General features: G+C 38.4%; 2 protein-coding genes across 13 annotated transcripts in view; both read left to right on the forward strand.

Annotated features, from left to right (window-relative positions):
• LOC135942339 (luciferin sulfotransferase-like) overlaps positions 1–3,501 on the forward strand; it is a 37,066-nt gene extending 33,565 nt beyond the window's left edge. For both annotated transcript variants that reach the window (XM_065488408.1, XM_065488407.1), the window contains exons 4-7: positions 1,773–1,926; positions 2,003–2,123; positions 2,185–2,279; positions 2,825–3,501. In XM_065488408.1, coding sequence (XP_065344480.1) covers positions 1,773–1,926; positions 2,003–2,123; positions 2,185–2,279; positions 2,825–3,145 — 691 coding nt within the window. In that variant the 3' untranslated portion in view covers positions 3,146–3,501. The remainder of the gene's footprint in view (positions 1–1,772; positions 1,927–2,002; positions 2,124–2,184; positions 2,280–2,824) is intronic.
• A 3,119-nt stretch (positions 3,502–6,620) lies between these two features.
• Positions 6,621–20,882, forward strand: part of LOC135941764 (protein kinase C, brain isozyme-like) — a 28,631-nt gene continuing 14,369 nt past the window's right edge. For 7 of the 11 annotated variants that reach the window (XM_065487475.1, XM_065487476.1, XM_065487470.1 and 4 more), the window contains exons 1-4: positions 6,622–6,975; positions 12,543–12,574; positions 13,342–13,424; positions 17,713–17,827. In XM_065487475.1, coding sequence (XP_065343547.1) covers positions 6,788–6,975; positions 12,543–12,574; positions 13,342–13,424; positions 17,713–17,827 — 418 coding nt within the window. In that variant the 5' untranslated portion in view covers positions 6,622–6,787. Of the gene's footprint in view, positions 6,976–12,542; positions 12,575–13,341; positions 13,425–16,050; positions 16,163–17,712; positions 17,828–20,882 lie in introns of all 11 variants that reach the window. The other 4 variants (XM_065487472.1, XM_065487480.1, XM_065487474.1 and 1 more) reach the window with 3 other exon arrangements.

A 20,882-nucleotide genomic window follows, 5' to 3' on the forward strand; every position in this document is an offset into this window, starting at 1 on the left:
CAAAGAGGCTTGTTTTTTTCTAGGCGAAAGTCTCTCTCCTCAAAAGATCTTTGATTCCTCTCTCACCGTTCCACTGACGTCAACATAGTTTATTTAATGGCTTTGGGTTATGGCTAGTGCCTTCACGTGGAAGTTTGCGCTATACTTTTAATAATGTGGAATATAGCCTGGATTCCAAAATTATTTCACACATCATAAAAATAAAATGGCAATATAATTTATTTTGAATGGGCAGATGTTTTGGTCGAAGTTAAATTTATCTGCGTTTACGGTGTGTTTCAAGTTGCGATTCATTTTACTCGTCCTGTCACACATTATATTTCCAACAAAAAATGAAAGAGTTCGTTCTTCTCTGAAACCGCTATTTTTTAGCTTGCAATAATCCATTAGGCTTATAAAGCGCAATTTTATTTGCACATATTCATGTGATAATACCAAAATGAACATATCTTCGAAAATGGGAGTCAAATTAAATAGTACGTCTTGGAGTAAAAAAATTCGGAAATTCCACCTAAACCAGAGAAAAGAAACTTAGAATAAATCCATTATTTGGAGTGAGTTCTCCATGTACCCTCGTATTGCCTGCCAAAAGCTGCTCTTAAGGGAAAAATAGAGAAAACAATCTGGCCTGCCTATTGAATTTGTTAATAAGTTTCCCTCGAGCTGGCATGATTATTGTAGCCTGGGGGAACCTGTTGCCACACATATTTTTTGCGTCCTTTTAAAGCAGGTTTTTTAACACGTGTATTAGATGTTGGAGGCTATTAAATTAAAAAATTCCTCAGGCTACTGAGGAGGCGACAGAATGTGGGTATAATGCTAAGAAATGAAAACTGATGTTTAGGTTAGGGCATAAAAAATTTCACTCGGTAGGAAGTTTTTTATGCTCTGTCCCACAAATTGGCTGAGACACATTTTTTTTACTAAACGAAAGCAGCTTTCCCACAATTTTGTTGACCCCTGGCTCACCGCTTCATTGACGTCAATAGTCTAGCCGGTTTTAGTGGCCTTCTCTTGAAGAATGCGCCCCAGTGAGGGAAATGTTTTTTTTTGTAACTCAGACCCGCCGCTTCACTTTAAAATATCCTTAGGATATTATTTATTTATTCTCCAATGAAATTAAAGGAAAATAACTATTTCCGTAAAAATCCCTCTTTGGTTTCATACAAATCAAAATCCTTCCGTTCTAATATTATGTGCTTGTGCAAAAAAATTGTCCTGCAGTATCTAATGAAATTTAGTTAATAACAACGAATACTTTATTAAAAATAGAAGAAAAAAATCGATCCATTTGAAGGATTAGTGAGAAGCTCTAGTTTGCTCACAACGATTATTAGAAATAAATCTCCTCTAGTTTTATGCACATACCTTTTATTATAATCTCGTCCCATCTTTTGATTAAACTTACACATACATATCTATACGAGCTATTTATTGATCTAGTAGACAATTTTTGAGTTGGAGCAAACCTTGTTGGTTCGTGCCCTTTCGCAGTGCAGAAAGCACTGCTCATTTTTTTTTTAAGAAAGAACAAATAAAGAAAAACCAATGAACAAAAATGTCTACTTGAACAAATGTGATATAAAATATCACATATTTTTTATTGAAGTTGAAGTAGGAAAAAACTCCCCATATAACTAGTTTTTAAAATATATTAAAATAAAATCAAGCATGCTTCCGTCTTTTTATTTTAAACGTGCAATACAAGAAATCTCTAGCAAGAGCAATAACGCTCTCTTTGATTCTGATTTGTGTGAATCATTTTTTAACAGGTTTACCAGCATGTTTAGCAAAGACAGCTCTGGTATCACCAGTTTGATTGGTGAAACGATTGATTTAGTGGAGAGGATGCCATCACCACGGTTCATCAAGTCATACCTGCCGAGAGAACTGCTGCCGCGCCAGCTTGAGGTTGTTAAACCGAAAGTAAGTGTCGCGTAAAACATGTCGGGGCAATATTATCTTACCAAAGTTATATTTTCAATGGCAAAACTATTTTCAGATTATTTACGTGTACCGTGACCCTAAAGAAGTCGCACCTTCTTACTATGATTTTTGCCGCCTTGTTCACGATCTTGACGGGCCGTTTGAAGATTTCTGTGAACTCTTCCTCAACTCAAAGGGTAAGGTTTTGTTCAGATTTTTCTTTCCATTTCTTACAGTGATTTTTGCTATAAAATTTAGTGCCAATGGGACCTTTCTGGAAACACGTTCTTGGCTTTTGGAAGATGAGGGATGAGCCAAACGTGCTATTCCTTCGCTATGAAGACATTGCCAAGGTAGAAATTGCATTAAAAATAGTGAAGGTTATCAGAAAAAAGATTTTTCTCTCAAACCGTCTACAATTTTTATCCATTATTAAATGAGTTAAAACCATTTGTGAATTCGTTGATGATTTCGCTGTTATTGCACCATATGTTTTATGACAAATTTGAAATTTTACAATGCAAGTTTTAATGTAAGATGCGTTTTAAGTGAAGTAAACTACCTTGTAAATATTTGTATGCCATAATTTAATCAAGTTTATTTGAATTTGAACTGAAAGAGAGAAAATAACAAATGGATTTGAAACCAGGATGGGGACTATTGTGAACCATGAACTATAAAGGAGCAAAAATTAATGACACTCAAATATCCATATTACACAGAATTCTTTCATAAAGTTACCTTTGATGTTTATTTCCACCATTTTTCAATTTTTGCTGATTTTAATCTCCCTTAAGCTAGGAAATTATTGCTAGCCATGCAATTTAATTTCATAATCATCTTAACACAAATATTTTTATTGCTTTTTGCAATACAATAATATAAAATAAATTTTCAGGACCGTGGGCGTGCCATTGACATCGTCGCTGAATTCATGGAGAAGTCCATCAGTCCAGAGGGCAGAGAAGCACTCTTGGATCACATAAGCGAGGAAAAGGTCAAAACCAACCACACACTCAGCATCCGGCCAATGCTGGAACTTAGGAAGTCCATGCTCCCCCGCTCACGCAGCAACTCCAATGGCTCGTCGAGTGGCTCCGAATCTAGCTTTAATTTGAAACCTGGCAATTTCGAGGCGAGACTCACCGAAGACATGGCAAAGAGATTTGACAAGTGGGCCGAAGAAAATCTCTCGGGGACTGGGTTGTCACTCATTTAAACCTGCAGTCATTGGCAGAATTTGCCAATTAAATTTATACTTTTGAAAGCCAGATACCCTAAACGCTGAACATTGTTTTTTTATTGCTGGTTCCTTTGGTCAGTTAGATCTTGCAACTGATTTTTCGTCAATCCAGCAGCTTACTTAAAGATATTTTTATCCAGGTTAAATTGACGGTCTCCTGTTATTGAATATTTATATCACATACTGTGTTAAATAGTTATAATTTCACTAACCCATCATAACTGAACCATTTTTAATTGTTTATACCTAACTTTTATGCTTGATGCATTTAAAAACTAATTTGTTATAAATTGTTTGCTTTGTTGTTCAATGCAATAAAATGCTTTTGATGAGTTGCTGTTTTATTTGTCAAAAATAAATTTATGGCAGTAATTAGTAAAGCCAATGAAAATGAAATTAGGCTTTCTTTTATTTAATGAAAAAATAGTATTTAACTTGAGCGTTCAAGACTAATCTTATTGAAATTGGTGAAACCCTACTGAATGATGTTTAAATATGCTTAGATTCGGGCAGTGAAAATTAAATTTTAACTGTGTTCCTCTGTTGAGCCATTCAAGTGCATTAGGGGTAAAAACCATCCAGTATTCCAAAAGACTACTTATTTATTGTGGCATGTGACAAAATAATATGGGTTCTCAGCTAGGCACATTACTAAGGTTTCATCTTACTATCAATGTGTTTCTTCATGTTTAATTTTCACAGGATTTTCTTCCTAAATTGGTCTAAATATAGTAATTTTTAGCGTTTTCTGTGTTGTATTGAATGGCATTTTTAATATCAATACCAGTAGATCCATGCTGACATTACTTAAATGAGGATATGAAGTGTATGTTTTTTCCTGAAAAATGAAACGCGCACCTTGAGAAATAATTTTATTACAATGTAATCAGAACAAAACACATTCAGCCGTTAATCTTTCAATTCCCTATAATTTCATTTAAGCGGTTACATAATCAGTTGGAAATTTACAGGGAAATGAGGTTAAGTTCGGATTAATTTATTATTTCATTCAAGAATAAATCAAAGGTACACAATCTAGATTAGTAGGATTAAAAGAAAAAGTATATGATAATATTGCAAATTTATTTTATATTTAAATCTATCTACAACCTAACGAATTTGCTGCTTTAAGTTACTTAAAAATATTTCTTATTAATTGATGCGTTCCATCATAAATTAAAAATAAATTACACCAACTCGTGATATACACGTGTCATGCCCGTCACTTGAATTCACCCCGTTACTTAAACTTTGCTAATTAAAGAAAAAAATAAACAAGAGACGAGTGCTCATCTGGAAGAGGCACATACTGAAAAGATTTCATCCTGGCCTTAAAATGTTGTTTCACGTAAGTAGCACTGGTGTAAGCACAAGCAGGACACAAGGTCAAGTACAGTAATGCCGCCAAAAGCAGCAGTCGGTGTTATGGTGTGTAGTAAATGGAAATGCTTTTGGCTCAATAGCATGTGCACATATTAAGCTTGTGATTCACGCGTGCTGCCAAGAATTTGCAATGAAGAGAGACGAAATCTAATAAGGGCTTGCAGGAGACTGAATAGGCAAAAGTGCTTCGTATGCAAAGGAGAAGAGTTTATACAAATTCCTTATTACACATGTCAAATGTATAATGCGTTTCCTTCAACCACCATCACGTGAGAGATATTATCAAAAAAGTAAACTCGAAATATGAAGCTAAATTTATAAAGTACACTAGTTTAAATAGCGGCAACTTGAAACTCAGATTCAAATCCTTGCGCATAAGTGTGCTAAATGGATTTTTTAATAAATTTGTTTTCAACTCCATACCTACATACTGTCCTTTGTTTTCTCTTTTAAATCAATTATAGATAAGTTACTTTATAACAAAACCGCAGAGCAACTAATGCCCCGGATACATCCCCACATCCCAAACGACAACAAAATAACAAATAATATATCGTTTGGTAACAGAAGGGAAAAATCAGTCTATCAGTTCAGTATTCTGCAGATAATGTCTGGGTAAATTTTCAATTTAATGCACCTGAGATTACTACATTTACTACAGAAAATTTACTGATTCAAAATGCTCAATTATAGCTCATCGGGCTGAGAGGCGCACCAGCGCCGACTAGCCACTAGCTGGTTTTCGCCCCTTTCCAACGGCTTTTAAGGACAAATGTCTGCCGTTTCAATTAAAGGTCTTGGTGCGGGGAGGAGAAAAGATGGCACATTGGGCCCAAGCTCCTCTGCGGCCACTCTGGCCCCACATTATTCGCTCGGCGGTGTCATTATTGCGACCTGGTTGTGAGTGTTGATTTGAAAACATTTACAGTAAAAATTATACATAATCATCATCAGACTTAACCGGACTGTTAAAACATTGTTGATATAAATTAATGCCTTTGAAGGAAGCACACGAGGATGTCATAATTTTTCAGTCGTTGTAATATTATTTCGATCAACTGCGTATGAATAAGAAATTAAACCAATAATTGGCTCAAATTTTGCTAAGCACATGCATTTCTATTTTCTGAATGAGAGCAATTATTATTATGTTTGGGGGTCGAGTGCTGGCTGCCTACATTTCATTCGCGGGCTTTGCAAAAATATCCAGCAAGGAGTTAGGATGCATGCGAAATCACTTAAACTTGCTTCTTTCTGCAGTTTGCACATTTCCAGCCCTCACTTTACGGACATATTAAAATGTCTTGTGTAAACTGTAAAGCAAGGTGGCAGTATATTATATTGCATTTTTTAAGTTTCTAAAATACATACAGATCGACAAGAGAAGTTAAAAAAGGGGAATAAAAATATCATCATGATTGAATAAAAACCATCCATTTCTAAATTTCTATGCCATATATATTTCACATCAAAATCCCATTTCGACGCTTTCAATACCAAGGATTGGTGTAACTCAATTGCCTTTGGTGCGCTATAGAAAGAAAATTTTGGCCGGTAATTTTCTTCTATCATGATCGCCTACATGTAAAAATTGCTTAATTGCCTTAGAGGTAAAATAATCTGCTTCTATATATAGCGCGTTTTTTAATGCAGGGGGCTGCGTCACTTTCTCAAGGGTTCCGTTAAAGTACGTTTTAAATTTTATAGACTATTTATTAAGTCACGTAATAATTGCAAAAGATTAAAATAACACAATATGTCTCTGCATGTGAAGCAATAATATAATTTTAAATTTAAAAAAACCTTAAGCTTCGATCGCTGATAACATTTTGAGTTACAATGAAGACACCAAAGAAGAGTTCATTCATAACAGTAGAGTTGTTGTGCATAAATAGCATTGAATTCAGAATAATATAATAATATTGAATGGAAAATCATTCTTATTTTCACCCCCGTCTAGGTCCCTCAGAAGGGCAAAACAGTGTGGAGCAATTTTGGTGCAAAAGCGAAGAACTCAGGTTGGCAATGCTTGAGGCCGTGTCGGTGGGCGGAGTAACGACGGGCTGTTGGACTGATCGAGTGCGGCCTGTAGGAGATGGGAGTTGGTGGGACCCGCGTCGACGGCTGAGGCTGACACACAACTCACTGCTTCCTCCTGCGACACCGACTGAAAGGGTTTCTTTTGCACGCCAAACTCGCAGCCCGCAAAGAAAGGGTTCCATTCCCGAAGGAAAAATGGCCGATCAGGAGGAGAACAACACCACCAACAATGACGAGACCATGTCGGACAACAATAAGATCAAGCTGAGGGGCCGAAAGGGCGCGCTCAAGAAGAAGAACGTTTTTGTGGTCAAGGACCACAAATTCATCCCCCGCTTCTTCAAGCAGCCCACTTTTTGCAGCCACTGCAAGGACTTCATCTGGTGAGTGCGAATTACGAGCCCAACTTTTTACTACCGCACCTTATAATACCTGGGTGCTTTCTTTCAAATCCAAATGTGTGCTCTCTTCATTTAGTGAGAGAAATCTTGGGCTTTTGGAGGTTGTTCACCTTGAGGCTGATCCATTTCTGGACCAAATGCTCACCTCAGCAGCTGTCACCTTCATTATTTGGTTATTCCAGCAAAATTTTTCACAAATTAGTTGAAACAAAAACAAAATTACATATATATGTACAAACATAATTACAAACAGCCACTATAGCATGTCATGATGTGTATTTTACTGTTGTATCATTTCGCCTGAAATAAAATTATTAACTCAGTCGCTTGATAAAAAGCATAGCGCAGCACAAACTCTGCGATAAGATTCGAGCGTGGTTTTGAGCTGTGTCGCGTACACTCTCACTCAAATTCTGCCGCAACAAACACAGCGATTGTAACCTGAATCTGCGAGATGGCTCACAAACGAACTATTATCAGGAGCCAGAAATCTCGGTAAATCGTGGACCGTGTGTGCGTGAGTGGCCTTGAGAACATCAGCTGTGGTTTTTAGAAGAGGAATTTCACAACAGACCAACCAGGTTCCTTTAGTGCGGTGTTGCGCGCGGCAAAAATACACAAAATAAATATAAAAAACATTTCCCACCACCTTTTGTGTAAATAAAAAAGGGCCAGCCTTGACCCGCAGTAGCATCGAAAAGCAAGGTTCCCTGCTTCAAGTGGCCACATGGAGAGCTGAGCGAATTGCGCTTTCGTGTTTAGGCTATTTTGTTTCGGCCTTTGAGAAGTAGACGCGTGCAGTAAATTGTAGGTAGATTTCACATTTTAACGCCTATCCTCCTACCACTTCAAATTATTTGATTAAATACACAAAACCTGCCTAATGTTCATTTGAAAAAAAAGTATGACCAGACAAACTACTTCCTGTTACTGCGATTACCTGGAAAATCACATGGTATTGAAAATCCACGAATTCTGATCAAATCAATCGTAATAAAACAATTTATAGCCATTGATAAATGTGTTGCTTTTTAAATGAATACAAGTTTCTAAGGACAAGTTAATTATCTGATGATTGTTATGCTTAATATCCCGACATTGCCTCCACAATACGAGATATCTCGTGAATTGGAATCCACTCAATTTATAAAGCGATTAATATGGTTTGGAAAAAATCAGTATTTACACGAGCCACCAATCGGCCCCAAAATCTCCCCCTTTTGTCAAAGAAGAGTCATAAATTCCACTGGCCATTGGAGATCAGTGAATAAAATATTGCAAAAAATAAAATTTGGATTTATAATTTAACATCAAGATTTGTTCAATTTAATCAAATGACCTGTCATTCCAAACTTGACCATTTCTTTAAAAGTTTAGTCAAAATGTGGCTCATGGATATTATCAAATTATTTTTTCGACAAATTATATGCCGGCTGCTGGTGGGTTAATAAATACACAAGATAAAAATGTTGTGACTAGCAGCACTCATTTTGCTAAGCGCGAAAAACAGCCAATATTTGTTCAATATATCCGCTAGATTTCTGCAGCAAAAGCCCTTATCTCAAGTGTTCCCTTCTGTAAATCCTTTGGTCTACATTTCTATGGATGTATTGAAAATTATTTATCTATAACAGCTGCTACTAAATTAATTGAAACCTCAAATTGACCAGAGAGAAAAGGAAATTACTGGCTTTGCCGGGATGGATATTGGAAGCTTGCATTTTGACTTTTCTTTGGATTTGCCACTTGACTGCGTGTTGGGTGTTGGTGCAATATATTATTTCAAACACAACTAAATGAGATGGGGACGCGTTTTATTGCAGGCCTATCTCTTTTAGAGCAGGCTGCAGCAACTGGCTCTGCTCGGATTACGGCCCATTAACGTGTTCGCAGCTAGGCGGGTGGTATTCCTAAATTATCTTCAAACGCAAGCACGTCCAACTATTGAGAAGCCAGAAATGCAGCAAAGTATATATAAAACTGAAATGCTCTCATTAAAATAAATTCATGGTGTGATTTGCTCTCGCTATGTTTTATGGCCTTCGTTGAAAATGTGCTTTTCATGTATCGGAACGAACGCACATAAATTATACAATATACAAAACGCTTTCGGCAAAACGCTGTCCAAACCATTGTTTCATTAAATATACTGCTCATGCAAACGAACCGGTGCACTTATTTATGATAGATTTCACTCTCGGCCATAGTTTGCTACAATGTTAAGAAAATCAGGACATTAATTCAAAACGCGCACACCTATTTAGAATTTCAAATACCAGCAGAAAACGTTCCACCTGTTGGAGAGTGTGCGTTACTGAAACTTTTAATCCGTCTAGTTTTGTCCCTGAACCAAAATAGCCGCAACATTTGAACGACAGAGTAATTTTGATACTCACTGTTACTTATTACACTGACGGCAGATTCAACGTCACCAAAGCGCCGATGCCTGTGCTATACATCACTTCCAGTCTGAGTACCTGCGTTCGTTGGCTCATTTGTCCTGCCTGCCTATTTGATGAAAGGGATTCTAAAAATATAATCAATTACCAGTTAATACTAATATCTAGTTGGTAGAGTTTAATTAACTAAACTTTTACGAGATAAAAGATTACTCAGCAGAACACATCTTTGGTTTTAAAGAATTGATCAAAAAGTTTTCTCCTCGACCAATTATAGAGAAATATTCCAAATTTAAGTATTTTTTTACTGTTTTTCTTTTTTAAATGGGATATGACCCTCAAGGTAACTTTGGCCAGACAATTTTTTAAAAACAAAATCATATTTTTAATAGATAACATTTAATAATTATTGTTATTTTTCCCGGACACTTCATATTTATAGTTTGCAGTTATGTTTTATGACGTTAAAAATATAATTTGAAATAAATGTCGAAAGGATGGATAGGAAAAGTATGGTAATTTCATTGTGTTGCAACACAGTTAATTTATGAATTTATTTAAAATTAGGATGTAAATGCTTTTCCCTGTTTTGATTCATTTTTTTCTATTTAACACACTAAATTTTCCAAATATAAACAACGACTTCTATGAAAACAAAAACATTAAAAACGATTTTAAGCGATAAAACAGGCGTGATTCCTTCGCACTCTAAGAGATTAAGCTTGACAGCGCAAAGTTGTGATAACCTGTTTATCAAAATGTGAAATTTCCGGCCATTCTTTCTGCATTGCATATTTACTGCTCCATGAAGTGGCTTTCCATTTCATTTCTCTCCTTTGTTTGCGCCGCTTGCTTGGAAAGTCAATATATAATTTATTGTTCAGCCCGGTGAAAAACGGTTGGGGACTATTGCTATCCTTGCCCAGGCGCGGGCTGAATATGCACACACGTTCCAAGACTTGAAAATCGCGAAATTGCTTGTGAAATTCGGCTTTTTCTTCTCGCCTGCGAGTGACCGCAACGCACAACCCACGCGATAAACGTAAGCACAATAATCTTCCCGGCCGCATGTATACGTGTGCGCACAGCTGATAATAATTTTGCGTCACGTTGCGCTGCCGGGTGAAACATAATGACCGGTCGGCCCAATGTGCAACTGGTACACTGAGCACCACAATGCTGTAATTGCTCGCCGCAAGTGCTGACCTTTCGAATTAATCCACCTGGAGAGCAATTTGTAATTTTAAAAATTGGCGTCTGGCGTGTGTCCCGGGCCTTGGGAGTGGCGCTCGAGACGATCGTTTTTAGATCGCAGAGTCGAACCGACCTGTTAATTATTGTTCGAGCACACACCTGCGTGTCCTAAATAATGATGTGAATTATTCATTGAAAATGCGGCATTTACTTCATACACTGGACTGACTGTGAGCAATTATTTTAGGCATTAATTTGTATTGATGTCTACTATGTAGGCTACATTTGACTGCGAAATGATATTAATCATTCTCAGAAGTCACGTGAGAATATTCAAGGAATTTAGTGGGCACGATTTTTTTTGTTAACACGCAATCATAATCTGTAAAAGGTGTGAAAGGGTTTACAATTATTGCCGGCAGGAAAATAAACGAATAATTACATCAGATCTTGCATTAAACCTTTGAATGACAAAACTCGCTAAAAATTTATACATCTGAGCTAACGAAAATTAACAGTTTTTTTAAATAAAGAAAAAGCTAGCTTATTTCACAAAAAAATTTCCAAATCTGTTTTTAAGTTAAGTTAAGTTATATTTATTTGTTTATATACAACGGTACAAAATTGAAGCTCCTTCAATCCTGCCCGCATATTTACAAATTTAGTCATACAAAAAAATAATTGAAAAACAACAATGAAAAGAACCATAGTGTATACATTTTTAATTGTCTGTGTCGCTAGCAAAGTATGTATGTTTCGCTACATAGTAGACCTGTACTCAAGAAACTCATCATTAGAATAAAATTTGTTAGCATAAACAAATATTTTGAGCTTCTTTTCAAACTCTTCTAAATGCGGCTCAGCACGAATCTGTGGTGGAAGGTTATTATACAAATTCAGCATTCACATTGGCTAGATTCAGATTCGGTAAAAAGAGAGGATGAGAAAGATTCAATTAATTTTTGTGACCAAATTGCACTCCAACAATTGTTATCGTCCAAGGCCGATAGCAGAGCTTGGCAATTGTGTGGTCACCGATCGTTAACTTTCACAAACGGTTTGATACGCGCCATCCTGTATTGTATAGCGTCATTTTCCGTGTATTCGCCCACCTTTCGTGGTTCATGTGCACGCATGCGTTAGATGCTGGATTTCGTCCGCGTTAAATTTGCATTCAAAACGAAGCAAGCAACGCACCGACCACGAGGGGAAAAATTGATAACAAAAATGCTTCAACTTTTTATTTGCCGGCTGGGAGGATAGGCATGTGTAGAAAAATAAGTCTTGTGTCCAGCAGAGCATATAAATTTCTAAGTCATCTTTTTCTGTTGGCTGGCAGTTAGAGGGTTTTTATGACATACTATTTCAACCAGTGACCCTCGCTTCTCAATAAAATGTGGTAAAAAAACGAGTCACACTGCTGATCACCATGAGGCACTTATTGCATTAAAATTATAGCCGATTTATTCAGACCGGCCGAAACTGGATCTTGATAACGAGAGACGAGTTGGAATTTAAAATTCCTCCTTGCAAATCACCACTCAAGGCTGTGTACTTCAGAAAAAATATAATTTGAATTCTAAATTCTCTTTTACTTGGATGACGGAGATAAACCATCTTGCAGAAAGCGCGGTCTCCCTCTTGGTTGAGCTTAGAATTTATTTATCCGAGGTGGAAAAATGAGCAAAATATTTACAGTGCAACTTTAAATTTGCGCATTTCGATTCTTCTTCTTTTGTTTGCTCCCGAAAGGAGTTAAAAGTTGTGCAGCGCAAAAGAAGGCCGAGCGCAAATATTTAGCGTCCCCACAAATATTTACCATGGCGCCCCCTGCCAGATTTATGTGCCGAGGAAATTTTTATCTCTTTCTCCTCAATGCTCGTCGTCTTTCTATCTCTTCCTACCCTCTTTCGCAAAAAGTGAAATTCATTGATTGCAATCTCTCTTTTGTTCCAGGGGCTTTGGAAAACAAGGATACCAATGCCAAGGTAAGAATGGCGACGGTTTGATCTGGCTGTGAGCACACATGCTAGCGGCCTCTATTTTTAGATCTGTGAATGGAGTGACAAAACTGTAATAACCATTTCCAGTTTCCGCTGTGTCGCACTCGGCTCTTTATTAGTTTTCAGATACGTTGCTTTTTATCAAAGAGCGTTCGAGGAGTAATCAGCCCAGTCATTGGAGCTATTTTTCTCACCGTCAGCAATGTGCAAGTTCCATTTCATTCTGCCCCGCTAACTGTAATTTACTGGTCACCTGAACATTGGCTGCTCCATTTTTTCAAGATTTGTCCTTAAAACACATTGTTTCTAATGTAAAATATGTTTAAACAAGCACTTTTTGATTTCTCTTAGATGGAAATTGGTATGGTGATCTATTTTCTAAAGATGCCATATCATCATGAGTTTATTCTTGAAAGTCTTAATTCAAATTAAAAACTCAGGAATGATCTTTTACAGAATAACTAAGTCGTTTTAATAGGATTTGGTGAATATTTTTTTATTAATTTCACAGAATGAACGAGTTAGCCAATCTTTGATCATGTTCGTTGGCCAATAGTTTGAATAATAAAAACAAAAGGAGCCAATATACTAGCGTATGTTTTGGGAGTATCTTTAGTCATTGCTACTGGTCTCAGCCAGAGTGTAATCGTGTCCGGGAGGATTAGGACAGAAACAACTTGTGTATAAAAATAGGCCCGTCCACGAGTTGACACTGGAGTTAACTCATTGCGTTTTCTTGCTCTCGTCCACAGTGTGCAGTTTCACGGTACACAAAAGATGTCACGAGTACGTCTCTTTCACCTGCCCTGGAGCCGACAAGGGCTGCGACTCAGACGTGAGTACCGCGGGGAAAAGCCTCGCCTTTTGCACAGTTCTAAATTATTCGTGTGTGCCATTTTGAGGATTCGCTGCAGCCGCCGCTGCGGGGAAAAACAAGCAACACTCGACGAGTGCAGTGGTGGCTGCTGTGGCGGCCGTAATGTGTGCATGCTCGCCTTTATATTCGTGCCATTCTCTATCATTCTCGTAGTTCAGCGCCGGGACCCGTGTCAACAAACCTCTATCTCGCCCACAATACTTTTCAAGAGTGCCTCCACATAAACAAACAAACTATAAATGCATACTGTGCATATAATAAATGCCGGACGTGCGAAAGCGGCAATACTTTGAGCAAACAATAATTAGCTGCACGGGCCTCCCTCGAGAACGACCCTCAACGTGGCACACACGAAGCAGCGTTTTGCATTATTTTTTTGCTCGCTTTGTATGCGACTCTTTTGGATTCTCCGCCTCCTCTTTTCTCCCCTGCCATCCGCTCCGCGGCCGGAGATTGCGTCTCCTCTCGCACTAATTCGACACGTTGCGCATTTTTACAGCAGGCAAGAGTTCCGTCCATTCGCTAATCATATTTTCAGATCCGTTGCTGAACACGCCAACTCCAGCACGCGTTTCCTGATTTTGTTATTCGCCCCAATCGATCTGCAGCTATTGATTTGCTTCGCTCTTCGCCCACTCCTGCTCTTTTTCTCACACGCCCTGTCATTGTGTGTTGCTCTCTTGTTGTCGTCTATTTCTCTGCGAGCAAATTCCTCTGGCGACCCGCGAGGGGTGGAACCTGATTTGCATGCCCTTTTCTGTCGTAGAAGCTCGTTTATAAAACCAATCAACCTGGCAAGCTGGCTATTTGGGGCGAAGCGGAATCCACCCGAGATGGATGAGCTTTGAAAATATTGATTTTGCCATTTCTTGAGCCCGGTGATTCGATGCAGATAGGGAATAATAAATAGATTTATTATTCATCTTTAACTTTGTAATTGCTCTCAGAAGTTTAGAGCATCTATTATTGTGAAACAGAGCTGCAAGTAAATCAGATAAAAATCATGTTACAGAATTTTAATATTACTAATTCGGTAAAAAAAATAGTTCTTCATTCAATCACTTGCAACTGATATATGATTATTTTATTATAATCTGTTTATTTTTGTAAAGCCAAAAGAAACGTTTGTTTGCAAGGGAAAAATATAATATTTGGAAACTTAACCAAGCATAGGTTGCTTCAAATTCTTCATTATTATTTAAGGAATTGCAAAAAATATAGTTGCAAACATAAAACCGTTCAAATCTTTTTGCAAGTTGCTCTGCCAACTAAAGCAACCGAGTCGTATCAGAAAATGATTAAAATTCAAATTTGAGACAAATATTCATTTAAAATCTGCGTCTTGCTCTAAAGGTTGGACCAATATCCAAGTTGCTAAGTCCACACACCACACGAAGTAACTTTCCAGCGCAGTCAATACCATCTACGAGTTTTCAGCCCCAACTGTTGCAAATTCTCGGCGCTCGGCGGCAAAATTGCATTAGCCGCGTTTCCCCGTCTAGCAGATGCGGCTGCCAAATTGAGAACGGCAGCAAGCTCGGCGGCAAAATCGGTCAATCCAACCGACAACCGCTGTCTGGGCGCACTGCTACCATGTGCTGGGGAGGCCGATCGAGAAAATCAATTGAAGCCGTCACGGTGACGGTCGTCGCGCTTTTCACGAGAGAGCTGCCTTCCCTCCCGGTGTCTGTCTATCTGTCGGACACAGGTGGAATTTCCACACTCATCCGCATACCTCCGGCAGGTGCCAAAATGAATGAATGAATGACAGAATAAAATCGGTTTTGCACAGCTTGCGCCCGCCAGGTGGAGTATATTATGTCTGTCACATATTTCTTACGGACAACTTTGATTGAGGAAATCTCTTAAGTCGTGTGCAAATATAGATTTGATTGTAAAATAAGAAAAATAAAAAGGTTGATAGTAAATGTTACTTCTTGTTGGTGTATCAAGGGTTTGTATAATTTCTACACCTTACACCCTCGGTCTGGGAGCATGAGAGCTAAAATTTAGTGCAGCTCGTTTGAATTCAACGCTCTATAGAATAAAAGTCCGTGTGAATTTAAGCAAAAGTAGATCATGTTAGTGTCGAGTTGTGTCGCACGTGACCTGTCGCCCCTTTAATGGCTTCATATCCTCTGCGTGGCTCTGTTTGCTGCCGCATTATTCAGTGGCAATTATCATTTGAATGAGCCCCACAATGTGCACATTCGTACGCTGCTTGTGCAGCATGTAATGCTCTTGACACTGGTAGTGGATCCGCAACTCCCTCGCCGCCAACGCGAACATGAAATCTGCATTAGAGCCCGTGCGTAATTGCGCAAAAGACGCCTTTAACGGTTGATTAACAAATTCCTTGCCACAAATGTGTATTCTCAGCCCAAAAACAAATTCCTGCGCCAGCTTGTGAATTGGAAATTAAAACCAAATTTAGAATTAGTCAACCTCGAGAAATGTTAAGCTTTGCTAGGCACAAATCAAGTTCCACCTCCGTGTAGTCTTAGTTTATATTAATCAGTTTCAGACTGGACTCACAAATATACGTTCCAGATACTAATGACTCTTTCTTTAATTCCCACCACAGAACGTCAAAACCCAACACAAGTTTAGGACACACACTTACAGCAGTCCCACGTTTTGTGACCACTGCGGATCAATGTTGTACGGCGTGATTCACCAAGGGAGTAAATGTGAAGGTAACTTTTGCCCACCTACACTGACACGCTGCGAGAAATTCCTAAAGTGCGAAATATCTTAAACTCATTATTTCTGGGGTCAGTTCGATAGCGATTCGCCCGGGACACGAGCTTATATAAACAATGCATTTTCAGCTGTACAAAATTGCGCTCAAATTTTTTTACTGAACGATACGCATTGCGGCTTCAGTCACAGCTTCTTATTAACTTCCACCACTTTTGTAGCAGCTGTAGCGATCCGTCTTGAACAAACGTATCACTCTCACTTAATTTAGTTTGGCCCATTAAGTGTCGCACTGCTGGCGTTGAGAGGATGATCGGAAATAAACACACAAACATGCCGCCCGACTTTCCATGTTTTCTGCTCGGCTTGTCGCCCATTAGTCCAATCTAGCGAGAGCCACTTGGGGGCGCTCTCAAGTTATTGTATATATTGATCCATCTCACTCAGTGGAGCCGTTTTGCCGCTCATCAGCATGATTCCCTGCCCTGAACGACTCCTAATTAATTACGCGAAATATTAGTGTTTTTCTTAAAGAGAATGATCGGTGTTTGCCTGAATCTCTGTGTGATTATTTCTTGCTCGATCCTCCCCCTTACACCTGCGCGTTTTTATTGCGTACTCCGTCGAAAACGAGGAGTTCTATATCTGGATTGACTCGCATTTCCTTGTCCCTCTTTGTCTTCCTCGCCTTTTGAATTATTTAAGAACTCATGTAGCTCGTGAATAAGTTATCACTTAACAGCACTCTGGAGGTTCCTCCTTTTTATTTCGCCACGCAGCAGCAGACTCACTTTCACGTTCACACGTACGCACTTACATATACATACACACTCTGCCTTCCTTCCCTTTTGAGCCGGCCAGTTTTAAAACAATTTCCTCGGCATGTCTTTAAAAGTAACATTAAACCATCCTGCTCCTTCAGGTGTAATTAATTTCAGTTCTTATTAGATGCTTAGGAAATTTGTCTCTTTAAAACTGAAACGCCCAAATTGCTGTATATATAAAACTCTGTGTAAATATCGCCACTGATTTTCATCCTTATTTTAGAGCATGCCGATCATTGTGAATTTCTGTGAAGATTCTGTTGACAACTAAACCGTTCTGCATCTCCGTTTTTCAGCCTTTGTTTTCACTTAAATTAATATTCGTATGAGATTTAAATATACTCGTTTTCTCATTTTCAGATAACACTCTAATCCCAGTCTGTCCCTCTTCCTTTGTCGCGAGGAACTTGCAGTCTTTAGACTTCTTCTAACCATATAAAGAAGACTCGTTGTTTACGCTCTGTCATATATGTATGTAGTGCTGCCGAGTTCCTCGCCGTCGTTCCGTATCCAATCGACCCTCTCGACCTCTCGTATATTTAATTAATCGTCCTCGATTGTGTGAAATGATAATCGTTGTTTGCAGCGTAACTCTAAAGGCTGTGCTCCCCCTCAGTTGTTGTTTGATAATAAATTATGATCCTTGTTGATTGAATTGATTTATTTTCATTCTGATTTGCTCATATGTGTTTTTTCTCTTCTCTATCTCTCATCCGTCGCAGTCCCCAGAAATTAAGAAACACAAATGGATCAATTACACGTATTTCTCGCCCACTTTCTGCGATCACTGTGGCTCAATGCTGCACGGCATAACTCATCAAGGCCTCAAATGCGAAGGTATTCCATTTTAAAAGAATCGCAAGTCACAAACGCACCAAACTGACAATATTATACTCACTTTCTATCTTGAAACACTCTTAGTTAGTGTGTCCACCCATGGGAACCGGGCCCGTTAAGGCGGTTGGTCGGCCCAATTATCACCAAGCACGCGTTCAATTATTTAGCCCTAGATTAAACTTGTTGGCCACCGCCGGGATTTGCATTGGAACAACAAACGAATACCCCCACGGGCCGACGCAGGCGTTTCAAATATGCATTAAAGTGCGCGCGCGGTGATTCTCCGAGCGGCCGGAAAGTTGTGCACTATTTCGTAAATGAAATCAGCCAACTGGCCGACCGTGGCATACAAGGCGGCCTTTTGCTTTGCTCACTTGAATTATGGTGATTAAATTTTACCAACCCTACACCTTTTTGTACGGTTTGAATTATTTGTTGTTAAGCACTGATGGATGTGAGAAAGTACGCGCATATGTGTGTGTGTGCACTCGGAATTTGCACTCGTTGTTGGTTTTGTCGGAGGAAAAGCGTGTTTGCACAAATTTAGTTTGTCTGCAGGTGTTGTCTGTGAGCACACACCATTGTTAGTTAGGTGTCGCGTGCACTTTTAGTTTATGGCGCAGCGCATGAATAGCTGAAATGACTGTTTAGCCAGTGGACAAGTCACCAGCGTATTGGTGTTAGGAATGATCAGTGTTTTGTTTCTTCAAAAATTTCTGCACTAGCCCCTCTTAGCTAACTGACTCACGCGACTCGATTTAAACCGAGTCGGGTTGGAATAGAGTTACACGCGCGAAGCTTTAATCGGTTGAGCAATATTTTGACTCAAACCGGTTTCGTGGGTAATGAAATTTTTACACACTTGTGGATTAGCAGACAGTCTGCTCGCGTGTGCGCTAGACAAAAATTATAAGGAACGCGATAGTGTCTGTTTTAACTTCTTGAGGGAATAATTTAACTACTTGGCAGCTAAAGGCAATAAAATCATATTACTTTCTCCACCACTCATTAAAGATTATTAAATTTTTATTGCATAGAATCTTACTAACATCACATAAAATATGACTTCTAAAAGAGGCATTATTTTTTATAATTAATTTAATTTTAACAGGCTTAACATCATATATCAGAGTTTAATTCTTCTACTGTTTCACAAAGAAAATAAAAAACGTCCAAGAATGTTTGTGTAACTTCTTGAAAAATCATTAGAAAAGGATTAAGTTAGCGGATGACAAAAATATTAATATTTGACAGAGATGAACTGTTGAGCCAGCTGAGCTGCACATTTGCATATAACGGGAAATCACTCGCAAATTTAGGAATTTATTGTATTAACTCGTCCCCAGTTTATTAAAATTTGAATATTTTTTTAAATTAGTTAAGTGCCCTGATCTAAATGTGTTTCAATTTCTTCATTCTAAACTCTTAAAATTGTATAGGATGCTACTGAATATATTGACAAGAGCCACGAATTTGTACATTGTTGGCACCCGAGTTAATCTTCTTGTTAACATCTAGCCGCCCAAAATTAATCTACATACAGCTCGCAGTCAACTCGGCCTCCCAAAATGCTCATTAGAATCGCTAATACGATGAGAGTCGGAGTTTGAGCGCCTGTTAGATTATGCAACCTGAACGACGGAAGTGCTTTGCAGCAAAGCGTTGGTCTACTTTACAGGCGTCCTTTTAAAGCTTCTAACGCGTCCAAACTTTCGCAACTTGCTACTATCGCTAAGTCGGCGTGTGCGCGCGAATAATAATTAGTCACGGCCTAGAGCCGTCTTTACCTACTGCTCAAAAATTTAGCTTGAGGATAGCGAAAATCGTTTGAAGTTGGATCTCAGTGGGGATTATGAAGTTGATTTTGCGGATTTCACAGAGTAATGTTTAATTTCTAAAGGCGGTAAAGGCGATTTTCTAAATTCAGTGAACATTTTTGGACTAACTACTCAGCACGTAAATAGCTTAAAATTATGAACTTGTGGAAACTAGTATCAAATTTGCACAAAACAGCATATTTTTCTAACGTTTGATTAAATTCCAATAAATTTTAATCAAACTTAACGCATTTACGTTATTTCGTCACATTTTTATTTATTTTATATGGCATTGTGTTGCAAGCAAGTAATTTCTTACTTATTTCTTGGTCGGGTTAGATTTGTGAGACAATTGATTAGTCTCTTGGCCTCAAGCTAACTTGCATTCAAAAGAATCAATACGTTTACTGCTTGAGAAAGTTTTTTTATTTATCGCTATTGTGGGTAGAAACCTAACTAATATTTATTTAGCAACGTAAAAAATATTCTCTCAAAAACAAAAGCCAGACATTTCTTTAAGATCAGATCAATCAGGGTCAAGGTTTCCCTCGGCGTTCCCCGATTAACAAGAAACCGTTAGTCACGCCTTTACGGATTTTCAACTTTGAAACCTTTGTTAAATTGCACCTACCGGAATAATTGCTTTACCAAAATGTTTCCACTTTTGAAAATCTGGCAGTTCCGGCGTGTCATTTGTTACCTTTGTTGTCAAGCGACAAAGCGGTACGATTACTCCTTCCTTCAGGTCACCACATTTTGTCTGAGATCAGAAAATGATTTTTTTTATTCAATGATGTCTCGTTGTTTTTGTGTTACATTTGTATGCATAAAGAGTGAATATATTTTTGACAAAATTTTATTACATCAACTACGGATCATTCGATTTGCATAAAACATAAAATTTTGCTATCTCTATTTAAACCTTCCACACCTGATTAATAACGATTTCATTTGGGCGTCAGGAGCATCCGCACGGCGCTTTTTCCTTTCTTAAAAATTCAAGCTGATCTCGAATCAAATGAGGGATACCCTTTTGTGGCGGCGGCGGTAAACTAGGAGGAAACGTACCTCCGGAAAAAAATGCTACGAAAATTCACGTGTGCTAAGGCGGGCGGACCAGCGCACGCGAACGTTTCATTTTGCGGGCCGGAATTGCAAAGAGGCTCGCATGATGGAAACACAAAAGCCCGCCCAGGCGGGATAAAGCGAGAGCAGCAATTTTTGCAGTCGCCATGTCA

This window comes from Cloeon dipterum, chromosome 4 (genome assembly GCF_949628265.1).
Source record: "Cloeon dipterum chromosome 4, ieCloDipt1.1, whole genome shotgun sequence".
In the NCBI taxonomy this organism is placed as follows: domain Eukaryota; kingdom Metazoa; phylum Arthropoda; class Insecta; order Ephemeroptera; family Baetidae; genus Cloeon; species Cloeon dipterum.